This window comes from Aphis gossypii, chromosome 2 (assembly GCF_020184175.1).
Source record: "Aphis gossypii isolate Hap1 chromosome 2, ASM2018417v2, whole genome shotgun sequence".
Taxonomy (NCBI): domain Eukaryota; kingdom Metazoa; phylum Arthropoda; class Insecta; order Hemiptera; family Aphididae; genus Aphis; species Aphis gossypii.
Genome location: NC_065531.1, coordinates 5,087,123 through 5,107,511, shown reverse-complemented (window position 1 = coordinate 5,107,511; position 20,389 = coordinate 5,087,123). Strand labels below are relative to the sequence as shown.

Below are 20,389 nucleotides of genomic sequence, written 5' to 3'. Positions count from 1 at the left end.
TGTTTTGTTTTTAATATACATCAACAGCAAAGCTATTAGCATTTTTAATCAAAGATATAACAATTTAAGTTTGTAATTTAGTTTAAGTATAATATCTATATAAAATAATGATAGCTTAAATTAAATAGTTTAATTCCGATGAATTAAAAAATGTTGTGAGTAAAGAGATGATTTTTGAATTTGAAATTATAAAATGTTCATACAATATTATTGTACATTATTAATACTTCTTACTTGTTTTTAATTCTGAATAAAATTTCCTTACTATTGATTTTATGATCACGTGACCACTTCGAAATATTATGCAGTCTAATCACAGATTTTCTTTTGCCAGTTATTATTAATGCATATGGTAGGAACCTTTTAAACATTCCTGAAGAACTCCAAAACAAATTTGTGAAGAAAACGTATACTAACAAATAAAATTATATAGAAACCATTTTTGGATAAACCCATAGTTCAGATTTAAATAATAGATTTGTTCTTATGTCAAGGTTATTTTATTGTTTTTATATTTTTACCACTAAAAAGCAAAGATTTTTAATCAGTTGAAACTTTTGAATGTTTATTAGCAGCACCACATAATATATTCTTGGATATAATTATTACTTGATAATAATCGATTAAACAAGTCATAAAGTCTAGTAAATAATAATTAAGTAGGTACGTAATATACATTATAATAGTTGCAAATGGTACAGTAATTCACGATTTACTTTCCAAATAAATAAGGACGTTTGATTCTGTGGTTTACACTCTAAAATAAAGTTAAGAGATCATTTATTATAGAAGATAAAGCACCTTATATACGATGTAGTACATTGAAATAATCAACACTATTAAAATAATATAAAACCGACAACACCGTTACTCGTTAGTAATGTCGGTACAAAAAAATCTTTTAAACGGATTTTTTTGTTTTTTTTTTTTTTTTTAATATTCGACAATTATTCTATATGTTCGCTACAGTTTATAAAAACCGGCTAGTGATGTGTAGAACATGGTGATGCAATTAAAACTTAATTTAATAAAATGACCCGTTTGCTTCACATCCCTTCGATACTTACTATTCATTAACATTCTCTAATGTATGCGAATAATATTATGATTACTGATGACTTGCTCAAACCAACACGATATTGACATAATATTATTTTCTCTGATGTATTAATGTGCGACGTCAATTTTAAGACTATTTCGTCCACACTTCACCGATTTTTTGTGATTAAACAATTAGATATAAGTATAATACGCGACTACAACCTTGCACCTCATCGCGGCGTTCCGCATAAAGCATCCATAATGATATTTAGTCTAAACAGCTAGATGATTCTTCAAAATTTAGTCAATATTTCGCTTTTGGATAAATTGTTAGATATCTTTCATAGGTACTTAAGTGTACAGTGCTCACGACTGCAATAAATTAAAAATCAAAGGACCATGCGTAAAAGTCGATTCTACCTGTTGTAATTAAGACGTTTAAATTGCGGGAGCTTTTCGATTTCGGAACGCCTTATGGTTATTAAAAAAAAAATATTATATTAATTCTTTTTGACACTGTTTCAACAATCGTTTGAAATCTACCCGAAAAACGTATTCGGGACCAGAGAACAAATTCAACTTTTTACGTTAAAAAAAAAAAAACCTGTAATCCATTACGGTGATTTTTCACAAACCATATGTAAGCAGTATGTAGCAGTGTTACGATAACGATCCATCGTGCATACCTGCTGCTGAGTAAAGTCGACGTAAATATTAGCTTTTAAGAAACATAATATTAATGTTCTTTCACAAGCCCAAGTAATAATAATTATTATCTAACATCACACGCTCGGTCGAAAATCCCGAAATTAATAAAATGTAGACGTGATAATATCATACTGTAGTATTATGACGTGCCTATAACAGCCGTATAGTTACAGTAATAATACTATAAGTACACTCTCGCCCGTGTTTGTGTTACACGCATTATGGCGAAACGTTGTGCATCGGCTCATTTCACTATCTGATTTTCAGTCCACTAACACCAGCGGGAGGACGACTGTTGCGCGTTCCGCGTTTTCCGTGTCGTAATAATAATAATTATTCTTATTAAATTATTATCACACGCGTGATAATGCCCTCTGTACACTTTTACGTATCCCATTACACGGCGCCGTTTCTGCCGTCACGATGGGCGGACGGCGCGAAAATATCGTTTTGACCGAACGGTTCGACCAGAAATCCCGGATTTTGGGTCCACGAAATCCGCTCCGACACGGCACGGCTAACTAGCGCACCGTTTGCCCAATGCGCACGAGTATCTCCGGTGGTGCCATTATTATTATAAATCGTACCTATGATGCGTATACGACGACGACGGTGTCGTGTGCGGAGACGGACGACTCCCTCCGGCCGATCGTTGCGAAATTATAATAAATAACAAATCGGTCGTTTCAAACCGTCGACGGTCACGCGGTCGCGGCGCCGCCGTCCGCGAACCTCGCGAGATCACTGTATTGAAACCGCCGACACAATAATTATTATTGTTTCTACTCATGCTGTAAAATAATAATAATAAAAAAAAACAATAGCAATAATATCGAGTTAGTTGACCGTAGAATATGGGAAAAACGCGACGTAACGAGCCTATAATAGTACGTTGTAGGTATAAGAACTGTGTGCGGGCAGCGCGGATCTAGAATAATCTCGATTGGGGTGAACTGTTTTTTTTCACTCAAAAATACGACAGATATAATTTTATTAAATATTAGGGGTATTATATTATAATAATATTATATATTTGTCAAAATCATGACAAAGTTTACTAAATTAAAAAAATTGGATCAGCTGAATGAAATTTTTCTTTCAACATTGTCTCCTCAGCAATTATTAATTTAATAACTGTTTAGTAAAATATCCATTTTAATAACGTAAATTATTGCAATTAAATAAAAAATAATTTAATAACTATGCACTAATTCAATAATGTTAAATAAATATTTCATAATTTTGTAATGTAGGTATGTGATAGATACAAATATTAAATAATTTCTTAAATTACTTTACGAATGATGTGCACTGTGCAACAATAACAAGAAATGGTAGGATAAATTTTTAATAAAATTGTTACAATTTAAAAGATTAAAAATCATTGTATATGATTCAATCAATAATTAAATACAATTTATTACATTTTTTTTTTGACCAAGTAAAGACATTATTTATCTCTGTATTTAACTAAAGTTTAAAATTTAATAAATTAATATCAATAAAATCTCCTAAAGTTTAAAAATAATATTTCAATCAAAATTATTCATAATCTACTAAATTGAACACCAAACACTCAACAAATATAATTAAAATGGGTACTTAAAAACGAAAACTTAACTATTTAATTAACTTCTTTCTTAAACGAATTTTAAACCCTTATCAATCAGCTTCTGTCAACTGTCATTGATAAATTAATTTTAAAAAATGTCAACTAACCGAAATGTCATTTATCCTTTATCAATAGTATTATTGAATGCAATTGAATTATTCAAAACAATAATAAACTTAAATATATATTATACGATAAAAAAAAAATAACGTTAATTAAATACATTAAAAATCAAATCGAGATTAGAGGTTCTCTCAATTGTTTAATTCTTTATTTATTCTCAAATGTACTTATCATACGCTACTTGCATTGATATTGTAAATATTTAAACGATATAAATAAATATAGGTTTATTATTTGTTAATATTTAACCAATATTCACTTAATGTCTTAATGTTCTTTACATTTACTAAACAGCGGAGATGCTCGTGTTCCGTGCATAATATTATACGTAACAAGGTGTACGTGGTGCAGAAAAACAAATGGTGAAATGTTAGATGTTAAAAACCCATCGCTGAACAGTTTCCACAGATTGATACTGTATTATAACATCTAATTGTTTCGCTGAATACAGTTTTTAAACCGTACAACGATGAAAGTAAAAGTGTTAATCCAAACATCTTCTCGTAACTCGTGATTTAACATACTTGCATAGTAAGTGTTATTCGATTTCGAAATATGAATATTAAATAACATAATATTATCAAACAACTCCTGGTTTTTGAATGATAATAATAATATACATCACGCTGCAGCACATACACGAATGCCGATTTGTTCCGTAATGCACGTGCAGTACGGTATACAAATTAATTATACGTTTCGAACCGTGAACGCGATTATTTCATCGGATTATTGGCGCGTATAATATATATTGTAGTATGCAGGTAGAGCGTTTCGCAGAAAAACGTCTGAAAACTTGTTTTCCGCACATGCATACATGGCCTATAATAGTTAAACATAATGCTAACAATACTGGCAACGAATCGTATCACAGTAATGTGATCGATCGCATCGACTTGTGCCGTTAACGCCGAAGGATTAAACGCTGTTTTAGGTTGTGGGCATAATTCATTTGAACGGCGCGAACGCGCGTGTTTGTGAAATAATTGGTGAAAAGCGTCAAACGCATGGATCAATTGACGTTTGAAACATTAAAGGGCACTGCACCGTGGAACAAAATCAATATTGTCCGCCGTGACCAGAGTCTGTCATTATTATACGCCCGCCGAATTCGACGCCGCTTAGCCGTGTCCGAGTCCGACTGTATACATAACACGATGTTATACAACACACGGTCGTTGTGCACGTAATGACTGTCATCCCGACCTATTGCAATAATAGTGAGCATACACGGTACACGACTGCAGCAGATTTCTGTTGCAGCTGCAGTTCGGATATCCGAACGGGCGGAGAGATTCGCACCGGAATTAATCGTACGTAAACACCGAATAACGATGTGTTCCGATGATAATATTATAATTATGTGTATTATTCTAGTAGGTTTAATTTGTGAGATGGCTTGAGTGTTCTAAGCACAAATATTACACTCGGTTTTTAAATTATTACCGTCGTAATTTGGGATTTGATGAGTTTCCATACGAGAGCACATAATATGTCGAATAATAATTTGTTTAGCCCGTACAGTGAATTTTATGAGTAGTACACCGATACAACAAATATATGATTCATATTATCATAGAAAAGCAATAGACAGTGTTGTTGAAAAACCATCGTATTGTGTTAGATTCTGAGTTATCAACTAATGCGCCAAACAATAATTAATACACTCATTCAGACATCACAAATATGAGAACGCCGTATCCATTTGGTTCAAGTTTGATACCGTAAAATGTAAAGCAAAATAGCAAATTTTGCGTTTGTTTATTAATTAATTGCATAGATGGTAATGGTACGTTTTTTCTCCTCTTAGTATTTTTTCTAATTGTAATTTCCACAGAAGTATTACTATAAAATCGCTTGTTTAAGTTTAAACTCCAAATTCAACTCAATATTGCCATACTTTATGTAATAATTTTTTTGATTTTTTTATTGTTACGAAAGTCTACTTTGATTTGGACCGGCCAAAATAGCATTTTAACGTATTTCCCATAACATATACTATATGATTCAGTTTAGTGGGATTACTGGACGACTGAGATAGCTCAACGTTTAATCCATGATAGCAAAACTAATTGAAAAATAAGCGATCTTCAGTACCGCTGACTATTGATTCTAAGTCAATTATTATTTTACCAATTATTAATCGTGGTATTAATAAATCGTATATTTTTTATCACATTGATTACTAATTATTATCATCAAATGGATAATAGTTGATTGTGGTACAAATCTGTTATATATTTTATGTTTATAAGCAACATACCTTTTCGTCATTATAATTTGTTTAAGAATGGTAAGTATACAAATGTACCTACAATAATCATCATTTTGATATGATTTAATACACAAACTTTAATAAATATATTATTTTGTCAAGGATGGTTGTTTTTTCTTAAGAAAAAATATAATAAATCGAACAAATTAACAGAATTATATTATTGTAAATATACTATTATTTTTTAATTTATAATTATTATTGCTATAATTATTTAAAATAGTTTTTACTTATTTTAAAACATGAAGTTATACGAATAAGTAAATTTATAGTTACTTTTTTTATTCCAATAATTTCTTTTAGCCAATTAACTGCAAATAAATAAACTGTCCCCCTCTACCTAATTTGAATGTGCATCTCTGAATATTATTTTTTTATCTTTATTTACTAGTTTCCCAAGGTAATTGCAGAATTAATGTTTATACTCAGACTGATAACTCCAGAACACGTCAATCGACGGCATTATATTATCGCTATAGTAGGATAAGAATATAACGAGATCATTTAATTATTTTTTCGCTTTTCTTATAATTATTATTCCATTCGTTTCGGCCGTCATGTATAGATCTGGACTGTCACAACGCATCGTATACGCACATCGCGAACACTGCAATGTATATTACCAAAGATAAAAATATTTTAATATAATGACTGCAGGTTAAGTGTATACATTAGAATACAACTGTTACATTTATTTTATACAGAAAACGTTTCAGTTTATTCGTCTACTATGTATACACGCGTGACATATAAATTATTATATAACACCTACAAAAAGATTGAAATAATATAGTATCGTTATAATATTATTATTATTTCTAGGCGTATTACTTTTTTAAGTTTGTTTTATACATTTAATAAAATATAATATACACGGATGTTACTTAAAGTAGGGTACGTGATTCAAATTTAAAACAACGTAACATCACGAACTTATACTTTTAATTGACGCAACAATAATGTAATTTATACTTAATAGGTAGGTTTATTATAATTTTTCTGTTTTTATATATAACAGAAATTTCAAAAAGGGTACTGATGATATGCACTATATTATTATGTATATTAAATACCTATTATGTTAATTGCTATGCCTATTTTATTAAATACAAAAAATCATTTAATGTTTTTGTTTTGAAAAACTAATAAATATTATTATTTTCATACTATATACCTATATTTTTTATACATAATAGTCACTATTCTAATATACAATTGGAAGAAAATAAACTCTAATATTAGTTTCGAAATGAGTTCTTTAAAAAAAAAACTGAATTGCAAATTATTATAATAATATTAAGCATTTAAAAGTCATGAAAGTTGAATTAATATTTTAAGATTTAATGCAACATTAGTACTAAGGCAACAATTTTTAAAAAGAATAATTGAATCTTTTGAATCCTATGCCCTACATATTATATTATGATTTTTCATGACAAGTAAATACCATCAGTACCCATTACAGTGAAACACATTTTTGACCGTGGACAAAATGTTTCAATGTCAATGTGTGAATTATATTATAGTCATCCAGTCGTCCTTTGGACGTGAATTTTGAAGGTAAGAGGGCATCTGCCAATATTATTATAGAGGATCGCACTGAAAAACGTGATAATAATTTTTCAAACTCGTCCAATAGTTTCCACCACCGAAGAACAATAATAATAACAACATTCCCACGTGGTTTTTTGCCGGTTATATAGTCGTCCCCTTCTATTCGACAAGAAAAAATTTTAACGCTCTCTTTTCCACTATTTCGACGACGTCTAAAATATCTGTATCCAACTGAGCTCACTAATCTTATGTAAGTCAAACAGTGTATACCGATATCGCTCATTAGACAGACTGCCACGCCGAGACGACAACAATCAAATGACGAGTGAGTAACATTAGTAGCAAATAGTAATGTCATAAGTACAAATACGTTTTCTATCTTTCAATAATATAATATTGTGTAAGTTCGACTTTTGCAATTCTACTCTCATATTGTATTCGCTTCATTTCGTCGATTCTATATAAATGAAAAGTTTTCTAAAGTTTCGAGGTAAAAACTATCAATTTAAGACACGCTCTGACTACGTCATTATAGGTTATCCGTGTGGTTGATCAAAATTAAGTTTTAATGCTAGTAACAAGCAAGAAAATTATTTCAATAGCTGCAATAATATTACAGTGGATATATATATATGTGATTTATTACATAACATTTCTTTCAAAAATACGAGCAGGTCGTAACGTGTATTTGGGATTAAAACTTAGTATTTCTTTTAAACCCAGTAATACATGTAGGAACGGTAACTATAGAAATAACATTATAATATATACCTACTATTATTTAGAAAATTATCTATGAACTGAAAAAATATACAATTTGCAAACCTCTCTCTCTCTTTCCGTGGTAATTCAAAAATAAGCTATACCTCCTTTAATACCTATACGCCCGCATTCTATATTTAATTTTGTAATTACATAGCTGCAGTAGTTATATAGAGGTACAATACTATAAAAATCTCCATCTAACAAATAATAACTATAAAATGAAATATTTTATGAAAATACATTCAAGTTCAGTTAAGAAATTGTTAATAGTGTTATTTACAAAGCTCGTATGCAAACACCACCCTATTATCATTAATATAAATTCACTATAATAACCTGAAATTAATATCATGTCGTAGACTTTGAATAATATAGTAACACCTAACTTAACTGAAGTTTCTAATAACAACAACAAAAAATAATATTAAAATACTTAATCGAAAAACGAATAAAACGTATTTGTTTACCTAAAAATGTATGTAGGATATTTCAAAGGTTTACTTTTTCCTTGAATTATTTACAATTTTAAATACTAGCTCTACTATATCAATTTAATAGTTATTTGAAATTCCTAGGAACATTGAAAATACGTTAAATAACTTTTTAAAGATCAGGCTATTGTAATTTGTAATACATAATTTAAAGATATTAAATTAAAAATGAACACTAAAATGATTAGACCAAGCATTACAATAAACGATAATAAACTGTATATATTTATTGAAAACTAACCGATGGAATGAATAATAATATAATAGTTGATATAAAATAAGACATACAATGGCATTTTTTTTAAATGTTTTTTTTTTTTTTTACAAGTACTAAAAACATCATTATATTATACTATATGAACAAGGCATTTGTATATTTACTGACTGTTTATTTACATAGGATTATGTTTGTATAATATGTTCTTTAGTGCACTAATTACCATTTTGCCACCATTATCCTAAATAATGTTGTTAAATATACTATATAGTAAAAAAATAATTATGATAAAATTGTACTTTATTACCATACCCGGAAAGGTCGGTTCCATGTTATGATTAACCCTTATACTTTGATGGTTAATTTTTTTATGGTATATTTTTTATTTCTAGTTAAAAAAAATATTTCGGTGAACAATGTTTTTATTTTATTGTAATGAAAACACTTTTGATTTATAATATAACCACCAAACCCTCAAATGATCCATTATAAAATTTTTATTTTCATCGTTTTTTATAATAAAATAATAGCTATTATTTATTGCATAAATTTTACAATAAGAGCATTAAAATAACAATTATACAGATAGGTAGTTCTAATTATCTCACCCTAGAAGTAATTTTAGAGTTGACCCCAGAAATATGGTTAGAAAAATAAATCATTCTAATGATAAATTAAAATTAAGTTTATCAAATCTTATATTATGTTATATACCTAACCACAAGTTAGTGAAAACTATAAAAGATTCCTAATAATTTAAAAACACGTTATACACATTGGTGAATACTTTGTTCATAATATTATTATGTTACGTTCAAAACTTAAAAAGATGCTTGCGCTTAATTTGTTATTTACTAAATCGTTGTTTGGTATTATTATACATACCAAAATTAAATAAACTGAGCTTAAATTTAAAATTTTTAGAAGTATTCGGTGCTGTCTTAAACGATGGATATCGCATACCTACGTATTTTACCGACGAGGACAACAGATCGAATTGACAAGGTCTCGCGACCTTGCACATATCAAAACATATACGCGTTACATTTTGGCCGCGTGGGAGCGTTAAGAATTACTGGCTCACGATATGATGGGTGAAATGGACATATGAAATTAACGATAGGTACCGGTAATCCTAATGGGTAATGTAATAATATCATGGCGATTCGGTGTCAAGGCAAACGTGGGAAAACCCATTGACCATCACAATAACAATAGCGAATGTCCGAATATGATAAATACGTTATGCTTAACCATAAACTATACGATTTGGATGAACTCAAACTAAAGTCGACAAAATCGATTAGATTTTACTAAATACGAAATCAAAATATTGTTGTATTTTGTAGAAAAACAATTAATTGATCTTGGACAAGCCAAATTATCTCAATGTAGACTGCATTCGAAAAAAAAGATGATCATAATAATGTTTATTAGTTTATTCCATACATGAATTATTCTAATTATTTCGTTCTTACATTCAATAGAGTATATTAGTTGAAATAGCAGAAAAACATAGTTTAATGTGCACAAATTATAAACTAAATTTGATATTTGAGGGTAGTAAATTACTAATTTTCAATCGAGGAAATTAAAAAAATACACGTAGATGTTTATATAAATTAATAATAAAGCTTCTTTGCGTACCAATAAAATCATTGATTAACGAATTTCAATAAAAATAAACAGTTGACCATAACATTATACAAGAAAAACACTAATAGTGGGTTGTTGCAGTCATTATGATTGTGAATGAGTAGTTTTCCTTCAAAAATAGGCTTAAATAAATAACAATTCATTCAAAGTAATAAAATAGAATTACATTTTATATGTATTCATATTTCGAAACATACAGTAAAAAAAAATCCATTAGTTCTAATTGAGGTAATATTTAACTTGTTAATCTAAGCAATAAAATTACGAGTTTCACTAGACACTATAAAATATGGTAATATTTTATAATAAATTATTTTGTTAATATAATTCATAATTTTTAATTACATAATACTTAAAATCGAAAATGATAAATATAGCTATGAACAAAGATTAAAAAATAAATTTGAAAGGGATATATCTAATAAGTTTTGAATTTAATGTTTGATTGATGGAAATAAGTAATTTAAAAATACTATATAAATATAGATTTCTTACATAAATTCAATATTTAATATGAATTAATTTATAATTAAATTTTCATAATATATGTTTAATCACCTAATATAACTTAGAAATTAATTAGTATTAAATTCCTAAAAAAGATGACTATAAAATGTCTATAAAAAACATTTTTAAAGATGATTCTTTATGGTCCATCTATTATAAATTAGAACAATAGGCTTAATTGATAAAATAATGAAATATCGATTTAAAAAACCTCGCAGTGGAAGTCTTTCGTCATAAAATGCATATGCATACTTATACAACAATATTTGAATTTTCTTATAAAATAATTGTTTATCAACATATTATTATACATTTTTTATTATAGTAATTTATTATTAAATTTATAAAGTGTGAGGTGACAATATAAAATTATATTGTGTTCCATGGCGATCCAAAATAACCAACAGTCATTGAGCTTACAAAAAATCATTCTAAATGCTTCCACTCAAAATGAACATTGTGTTTTACCTCATATTTCCACAAAATATCTATTGTTAAAACAAAATAAACTGATTCAAAGGAATATATTTTAATAAAAACTTAATAAGTATGAACAAATTTTGAGGTTCTATTACTGACTGGTCTCCCCCTTCACGACTTTTATGTTGTTATGCATAATATATCTTTTACCCATCAATGTCACATATAGTTTATGTTTAATAGTATATAATAAACTTATATTAAATAAATAAATGAAAAAATCACGCACTATTTACAACAATTTTAAATAGATGCATACGAGTATACTCTAACCTAACCTAACTTAACGATTATAACAGTATTCGATTACATTATATAATCATCAATTAAAATCTCCAACAAGATCATCTAATTAAATTCAGTATTCTATCATTTTATATCAGTGTTCATTAAAATTATTTTTAAATCAAATTTTTACTAAATAATATCACATATTAAACTGTGAATTGCAAACCTATCCTGTCAACAAATAAAATTAGGACATTTGTTTTAATGATAGGTATCATCAACTATTGTAGAACATTCGAAGTCTGTAATCTTTCGTAACACTTTGTTATGGTATCTTAACACGATAATACTATTGTCATATTAATACCATACCAACAGATTCTATACGATATTACAATCAATTTTGTCTTTTCAATAATCAGTGTTATATCTTTATGTCAGACAATTTAGTTTAATTTTATGCACTTCAATGATTTTTTAATGAAGTTATATGTTAAAAATATGCAATTTTAAATTCGACAATATTAGCTTATAAAGAGAAATTATTTTAATTTTGAACAGTGATAATTAAAATGTTTGAAATAAAAATGTATTTGGTTATAATTGAAAGAAATTTATCAAAAAATGGAAATTACTCGTTAAATAATAATTTATACATTATACGACAAAATAATAAAGGCAAAAATAAAAACAAAACTTAATTGAATTTTCTTTATTATTATTAATACCTGTAACATAATCGGGACGATATTGTACAATATTTTTAATACATCTAAATCAAAAATAAAAAAACAAATAAAAAATTAAATTACACCACAAAAATAAAATACAAAACAACATTTTTTCAATATTTCAGAATACGTACATTATATTTTGGGTACAAATATATTATTAATAGAAGTACCTATTCATTATTTGTTATTTTTATCATTATTTCACTTATATTTTATTATTTATATTCGATATGCAACAAATCGATGAGTACATTATTATAAATTATTGTAAACAGTTTAAATATTATATAATATAGGTAATACCTATTCTTTTAATCATTATCAATCAAAACTTTTACTTCGCAATTTACTAATGATTTGCAGGAACAAGAATCATATGTATAGGTATCTTGAATGTTTGAATAACTCTAGACTCTAGAGTTTTACGAGTCGCCTTACTTAATGTCATTACGAAACAATTTAAACTCTAGATTAAAATCTGTGCTTGATAACGAACTGCTGACTAAATAAAATAATATACTAACGTTATATTTATTCCTATACACGAATACACGATAGAATCGATAAATACTTGCATTAATCATTTTAAACAATGGACTTCAAATATCAAACAATCCTTATTAAGGTTAAATATAAACAGAAAATAAATTAATAAAATATTTATTTATAAACATAAAATATGCTATACAATACAAACTATAAATATTAATCAAGTGTATTACGTTTTGTTTTAGAAATTAATAACAGACCGCTATTTGCGGTATTATTAGTGTTTGTGGCGTCCACCGGCGTCACTTTAGCCGATGACGATAAATGGGTATGGGGAAGATCAAATGAGCAATTAAAGGCTGACTCGAGAATCGGGTCTTCATCCGACGAAGTAATCCGAATAGCTAAACCGTTATTGCGCAATCAGCCCAACCAAAAGCCAAATCCATTATTCCAACCCGCCAACAACCCGAGGTTGGATACTAAACATTACAGGTAAGCTTAAGGTAGGACTTAAAATATTTTTTTTGTCATCAATAAAAAAAATCTTCAAATTGTATTAGTTTTTAAAATTATTTTTTAAATACAAATAAGATAGTATTATCAATATTTTGATTAAAGAGTAATTTCAACACAACTACTAAAATAATGTACTAGAGTCATGATTGTTTTCACGTGAAAATAATTGTCGTGAATTATTGTAATATTCATTAAAAATACTATCAAATATGGGTTTTGTATCAATAATCCCGATGCCAATAAAATAATTGCACAAGTAATAATTAAATATAATATGATAGACGGATACTGATAATATTTTGAAACAACTACAATGAGATGTTACATTTAAGCTTAAATAGGGTGTTTCTAAAATTAATTATTCCTAAAGTCTTGAGCATAAAACCAACATTAACCCAAACTGTTAAATATATGTACAGGGATGACTCCATACGAAATGGACGCTATGAAGTCAACGAGGATTATGTACCAGATAGGGAACCTTTGATCCAGCAACCGATCCATATATCTGAGACTTTTAGTAGCAGGCCTTTCGACAGACCACCACCGCCGCCGCAAAATACCCTACCACAAAGACCTTTGTCAAGCTTCCAAGCACCTTTGCGACCACAGCGGCCGGCTGTAATCGTCGATTCTATACACGCACCGTCCAGAAAACCCGTGCCCGTAGCAACTGAACCAGCCGGGTCTGCAGTCGGCATACTCACTGGACCAGTGCCCTCGTGGCAACGACCGGCGGTCCACAAAAACGGCGATCCCACAAATTTCGAAAAGTGCAAATGCTCATTTTCATTCAACTGTAAATCTCCTGGTATCAAATTTGTAAGTACAATATATTATTATTATATCATACATTATCGTCGAGATCTACGCGTGAATAAAAATGATGTAATATATATCAATATATGTCCAGCTGGCACAAGGTACTTTTTGAATTTATTTATTACTATCAAATTGTCTAGGTAGACAGCACTTAAGTACTTAATTTAATTGAATTGATTCTAAAGTATCAAATTAAATTATAGTTGATAAAGTATTTAAGTATCTATATTCTATATTGAATTAAAGGGATACAAACTAAAATAATTGTTTAATATGTGGGAAATATCGTTCTTTATTTTGATAAAATTAAAACAATAACTTTAATTAAACCTATGTTTTTTGTATAAGTTTGAATATCACAAATTATAAACAAATAATTGAAACTTTAATATTTATTCCAAAATATCGTAACTATAATAAATTGAATATAGTAAGTAGAAAAAAAACCATACAAATACATTAATAATAAAATGTTTGAATACATTAAAAAAAAAACATAGAACAAAATGTGTTAATGTGTTTAGATGGAGCTTAATTAAATTTCATATTTAAATCATTGTTTTTTTAAAAAAAAAAATATGTTATATTAGCTAATCAAATTTAAAACAATTAGCATATATATTTTATCAAGGAATATTTTGATTTTTTTATGATATTAAAATTATAAATATTGTCTTTAATAAAACAATGTTATAACCAAACTAACTTTACTATATTATACTCTTTAATTTTCCGATTTCAGGAAAATGTATAAAACAACGTGGGCCAGCATTAAATACATATATATATATAAGAAAACGACGAGCATTTAGTAATTTATATTTATTACCGTATAATTAAAATTCGAAATATTACTATTTTTAATTACATAATACCTACTCGGTTTTTAATGAACAGTATATAACCCAACAGTAATCCCATAGCAAACTCCGTTCTCTTTTATCACTTATCCCTAATACATTTACCTCATTGCGTGATTAAAATTAAAGTTTAATTGAAATAATATGCTTTAAAATATAAAAAAAAAACTTGTATAGTAAATACATTCACTATTTAATATTTATCATTCATCCCTTTGAAAGTAATCATTGTATTATATTTTCTGGTTTTGCTACCATTTAATATTTTATATTCACCAGCTGAATTAAGGATCATCAAACAAAATAAGGCTTCTTATCTCAATAAAATATTATCTTGTTAAAAATGTGATTTTACAATAAACCATGTTAATAAGATTTATATAGTTTATTACATAATAATATGTGGGATGTGGATTCCAAGCATCATAATATAGTTGTTATTATCTAAATTTTTCTTTGTCCTATATAAGATTTGAACAATTTCATTAAGTGACATGCGTTTTTTTGGCGGACAAACAGTTTGTGGTAGCTACTAGCTACACACATGCAGCCCATCATACTATTAATCGGATTAGAGAAAACTCCTTTTTATCATCTTTTAAATAAATACGAATAAATCTTTACATGTTTTTATTAAGGATTAATAACTTACTAAACATTGTTAATACAAGTTTATAAAAAAATAAAAATAAATGTATTAAGTTATAATCAAAACAAGAGAAAATAAGTAATCAAGAATATAAGTTATCTGCAGATATTTCATAAAAACATTAATTATTAATGTATGTATTTTAGGGAAGCTGCGATGAGGGAAAACAATACTGTTGTTACAACGATTTCGATGGTGCAAATTCGGGAAGCCAAGAAGTAGACAAATATGGAGGAGATCGTAGCGAACCCATACCTTCTGTGTTAGTTGGCCCAAGTGGAAATCATAGACCTGGTTTGAAACCTGGTATATATGGACAAGTTTCCAACAAAAATGTAAGAACCACAAACTGTAAGTGCATGGTATACACATATTAATATTAGTTTAAGGCTATTGCTTAATATAAATAATTTATTTAAAAATAATTTAATTAATATCAATTTGCTTATAGCTAAAATAATAATAAATATAAAATAAATAAAGCCATTTTATATTAATAATATTACTATATTGTAATTGAGATTTTGGAAAATAATAACTTACATTAATATTTAAGAATATGCATAAACTCTAACTAGTACTTAAGTTTAATAAAAATATTCATTTATAATATCTATATAACTGAATTTATTACACGAAATATTATAACTTTAGATATTCAACAATAGTTAAAAAATATAACGCTATTTTTAAGAAATTTAATATTTTAATTACAATATATTATTGTAAAAAAAATGTTTCTAAAGGAATATTTTAGTTTATTGCAACTTAAATTAATTTTTAATTACAAATAAATTTTTCAGGAATATATTGATCGACAAGAATTAGTAGGTAACAGTTTTCCAAATGAACCATTATTCAACAGAAGACCAAACGAGTATGGAAACAATCCTTTTATTATTCCAAGACAATTGTAGTATATTAAATAATATTACAAGCAAATGTAATTATTATTATATATTTTTTCTTATTTAAATTGTACTATAATTTTATAAAAGCTAATTTATATTTGATGTATGCTTCATCACAAAATTGTAAAATATCAATTATTTATAATAGGTAATAGGTAGGCGCTAAAAAAGTATGATTACGGATATAAGATAATATAAAAACTATTTTACGTCTAATATTATATTCATATATAACTACGTCTTAATTATATATATAATTTTTTTATTAATTTATAAATAATTCTAATAAATATGAATTACTTTTGAAATCCAAAACATAATATAAATTATTATGAAACTATATTGTATTTATTTTTGGAGATAGTTTATATATAATAATAACTAACCACAATTTATTGCTTTTATATTTCTTTTTTTTTAATACATAAATACTTATGATAATTCATCTTATACAAACAACATATTTTAAAGTGTATTCTAAAGTATCTAGATTTTGTATTATTAGTTATTTATTTATATTTTATTTTATTGAAAAAAATAAATTATCATTTTGCTATAACCTACAATGAATTAGCAACATAAATTATTATTTAATAATTAATTTAATTAATGATTAAGATCCTATAAAATACTCAATAATAACTGCTGTGCTAGAAATATAAAATATATATATATATGTATAATTTTGTATTAGCGTATTTTAAAATTTGAATAGAAGTATTATTTTTACTTAATAATATTGCTTAATTTTATATAAAATAATACAAATGGTCTTTAAAAGATTATTACGCTTATGTTTAAATTTAAATGTCTTAATTATTACACACTAATAATCAATAAAATATTTAAAGTAATTAGAATAGAATAAATTGAATAAAATAAAAATAATTTAATAACAAATATAAGTACACCGCGTATAGGTACAGTCGAAAAAAGTTACGTTAGAGTCTAACGTATTGTCTAATGGTTGGACAATTAAAAAAAAAGAGTGGTCAAGTAAGTAACGCTCTACTATATAGTAGGTCATTATAATTATTGATGTATTAAATTTGAATCCAATGATAGGTATCATTAGGTATCATGATATTGATATAGGAAAAACGATTCTGAACCGAAATGCTTTGTCTGTCTAGGGTATAATTTCCAGTGGTTGGTATAAAAGGTGGTTTACGTTTTAATGGCCTGAATACACCAAAATTTAAGTTATTTTATAAGTATTGTTAGCCAAATAAATGGAAAATATTGTATTAAATTTTCAACTCTTAGCTACTTATACAAACATTTTTTATGAATACCTACAAAATAATTTGCAAATATTCATGATTTTGACGAATTTTTGTCAATATTTGAACTTCGAGTGCTAATAAAAAAAATTATAACTATATATTTTTATAATTTTTAAATCACTATAAAACTAACTTTTATGAGGAATTTTATACTACATTTTTAAGTATTTTGTCTCGGCCAAAAAAATGTTATCAATATTTATAAAAAAAAAAACTAAATAAAAACGAATATCTCTAGTGCTTAAAAATAGCATTAAAATAAGCAAAATATTTTGAAAATTAAATCATGTAAATAAAATATCTATCCAATCTAAATAACTGGTGAAATTTTCAAGTATCTACGACTTATAGTTTTTGAATAATAACAAATGATTAAAGTCATTTGACGATAAATCGTTATCGTTACGCAATTCGTAAAAAATTAAAATTCAAACAAACTTAAAATTTTTTCTATAATAATGCTTCGAGTTTTCTCTATAGCTACTTGAAGGAAAACTTATGACAAACTTAGTGTTGAATTTTTTAACCTTAGATATAAACACAAAAAATTGTACGATTTTTCAACTACAAAATTACTTTCAAATTTTCGTGATTTTGACATATTTCTTAAAAAATTGAACTATAAATGCTTATAAAAAAAAAATTGTGACCGAAACAATTTTTTTTTTTTTTAACTACAATAAAAACAATACCTTAAGAACCTTATATTAAATTTTCAAGTTATTTTGGACACCCAAAAAATTCTTAGAAAAATCGAAAATTTTAGCTCAAAATAAGTTAGACAGATTTTTAACGGTGAAAAGAGAAGTTTTGAAGTTTTCTAATTTAGGTACTATAATTCATATGAAAAAATTAATTATTGAAAAGTTTGTATAAAAAATAATAATATTATACAAATTACAGCAAAGTTATTACATCAGTGAGTGTTGAGCTTGTTATTGGAAACGCCCTATTAACACACTTCTATTTTCGTTCTTATTATTTTCGGCTATAAATTGTACACAATACGTTAACAACAGTAAGCACACTGACACATAACCATGTTTTTAATCTCTGTATGGCTGTATTAAAATTTATAGTCGTAAGATTATTAAATATTATATTAATAGTTTCAAAATTTGATTTATTTATACACTATCAAGCAATCGCACTATAGTCTAATCAAGATCAATTAACTAAAAATAAAATAAACTTTATATTCTTGTATAGTTTTTTTTTATAATCAATATGAAAGGAAAGCGCATAAATTTAAGTGTTGCTGAGTTACGTAAAACAGCTAAAAAAACAAACTAATTATTTCGAAGACATCTAAAATTAAAGCTTCTACAAAAATTTAAATCTAGTGTAAAATAATTAATAAAAATACACTTATAGATAAAAAAAATAACAAAATTGTACAATTTAGTACTCGTAAATAATAAAAAATAATATATACTGTACTATTTAAAAATAAAAAATATTAAGTCACGATTCATATGTCCATCCTATATCTAAGAATTTTTTTTTTTTTTACAAATATCATAACCATTTTAATGCTGTTATTTTTAAAATAATTAAATTTTTATGATGGTCACAAGGGTTGTAAAGGGTGGAATTTTAAAATCTACCCCCAGGCGGCATATTCGTTAACCCCTGCTTGTTTCTACAATATAACAGCTTAAAATCTCAGACCAAAATTAATTTTTCATAACAAAGTTACATCGTCTGAAAATTTAATTATTAGAACATAATTTTCGAACATCTTATATCTACTGTTACAAGTCCATGAGTGACTGGCCCGATTTTCAAAATTCACATATAATTAAATATTATAAATACAATTATAAGTGGAATTAATGCATAATCATTAAATTTTGAAAATAATATTTATAATATGATAAAAATTATGGTAGGTACTGTGAAAATCATAAACCATAGTGTTTCAATCGTGTCTAATATGCTAGTCTGTATGTTTATTTTTTATAGAAATATATTTTAGTTTTTAGATATTTTATTTATACGAGTAATTAAGTTTCTTTAAAAAACTCATTGAAACAGTTTTTTACTTTATGTGAGTATTCACTGCATTGTTTATTATAATATTTAAATAATATTAATAATAATTTATACATGCATTACCTATATGAATTAATTTAAATATATTCCATGAAAACAATTTGCGTTTGTGAATAGAATAAAAGAATGACCTCGTGCATTTAAACGAAATATGAAATAATTTTAAATAGTTAAATACCTACATTAGGTATTTACAAAAATATATTTTAATACACCCGAATTTACTTCCTAAATCAAAGTTTCCGCTAGTAATTTACCAATTTGAAGTAATGAATTAGCGAATATTCATATTGTAAAATATATTTCTTTAAATTATTCTCACTATGAGAAATAATATTTTTTAGTTTTTAAAACTTAAAGTCATTCAATATTTAAAAAAAAAAAAAAATATTATGAACAAATTGACT

General features: G+C 26.3%; 2 protein-coding genes across 5 annotated transcripts in view; one reads left to right on the top strand and one right to left on the bottom strand.

Annotated features, from left to right (window-relative positions):
* The window catches only part of LOC114129781 (uncharacterized), a 50,147-nt gene that overhangs the window by 22,149 nt on the left and 7,609 nt on the right, over positions 1-20,389 (bottom strand). The gene's annotated exons all lie outside the window — the stretch shown is intronic.
* LOC114129782 (uncharacterized) lies at positions 7,476-17,045 on the top strand. Of its 2 annotated transcripts, none has more exons than XM_027994616.2 (5): positions 7,476-7,638; positions 13,126-13,375; positions 13,819-14,221; positions 15,877-16,065; positions 16,534-17,045. In XM_027994616.2, exons 1-5 carry the CDS (start codon positions 7,632-7,634, stop codon positions 16,645-16,647), a joined length of 963 nt encoding a protein of 320 aa, XP_027850417.1. In that variant the 5' UTR covers positions 7,476-7,631; the 3' UTR covers positions 16,648-17,045. The 2 variants fall into 2 exon arrangements, with proteins under 2 accessions (XP_027850417.1, XP_027850418.1); XM_027994617.2 differs by having other exon boundaries at positions 15,877-16,081.

What these genes read in the sequence shown, in the direction of transcription:
- LOC114129782 (XM_027994616.2), top strand. An exon ending in TTGGATACTAAACATTACAG is followed by an intron (nt 13,376 to 13,818) that starts GTAAGCTTAAGG and finishes ATATATGTACAG; the next exon opens with GGATGACTCCATACGAAATG. An exon ending in AATCTCCTGGTATCAAATTT is followed by an intron (nt 14,222 to 15,876) that starts GTAAGTACAATA and finishes TATGTATTTTAG; the next exon opens with GGAAGCTGCGATGAGGGAAA.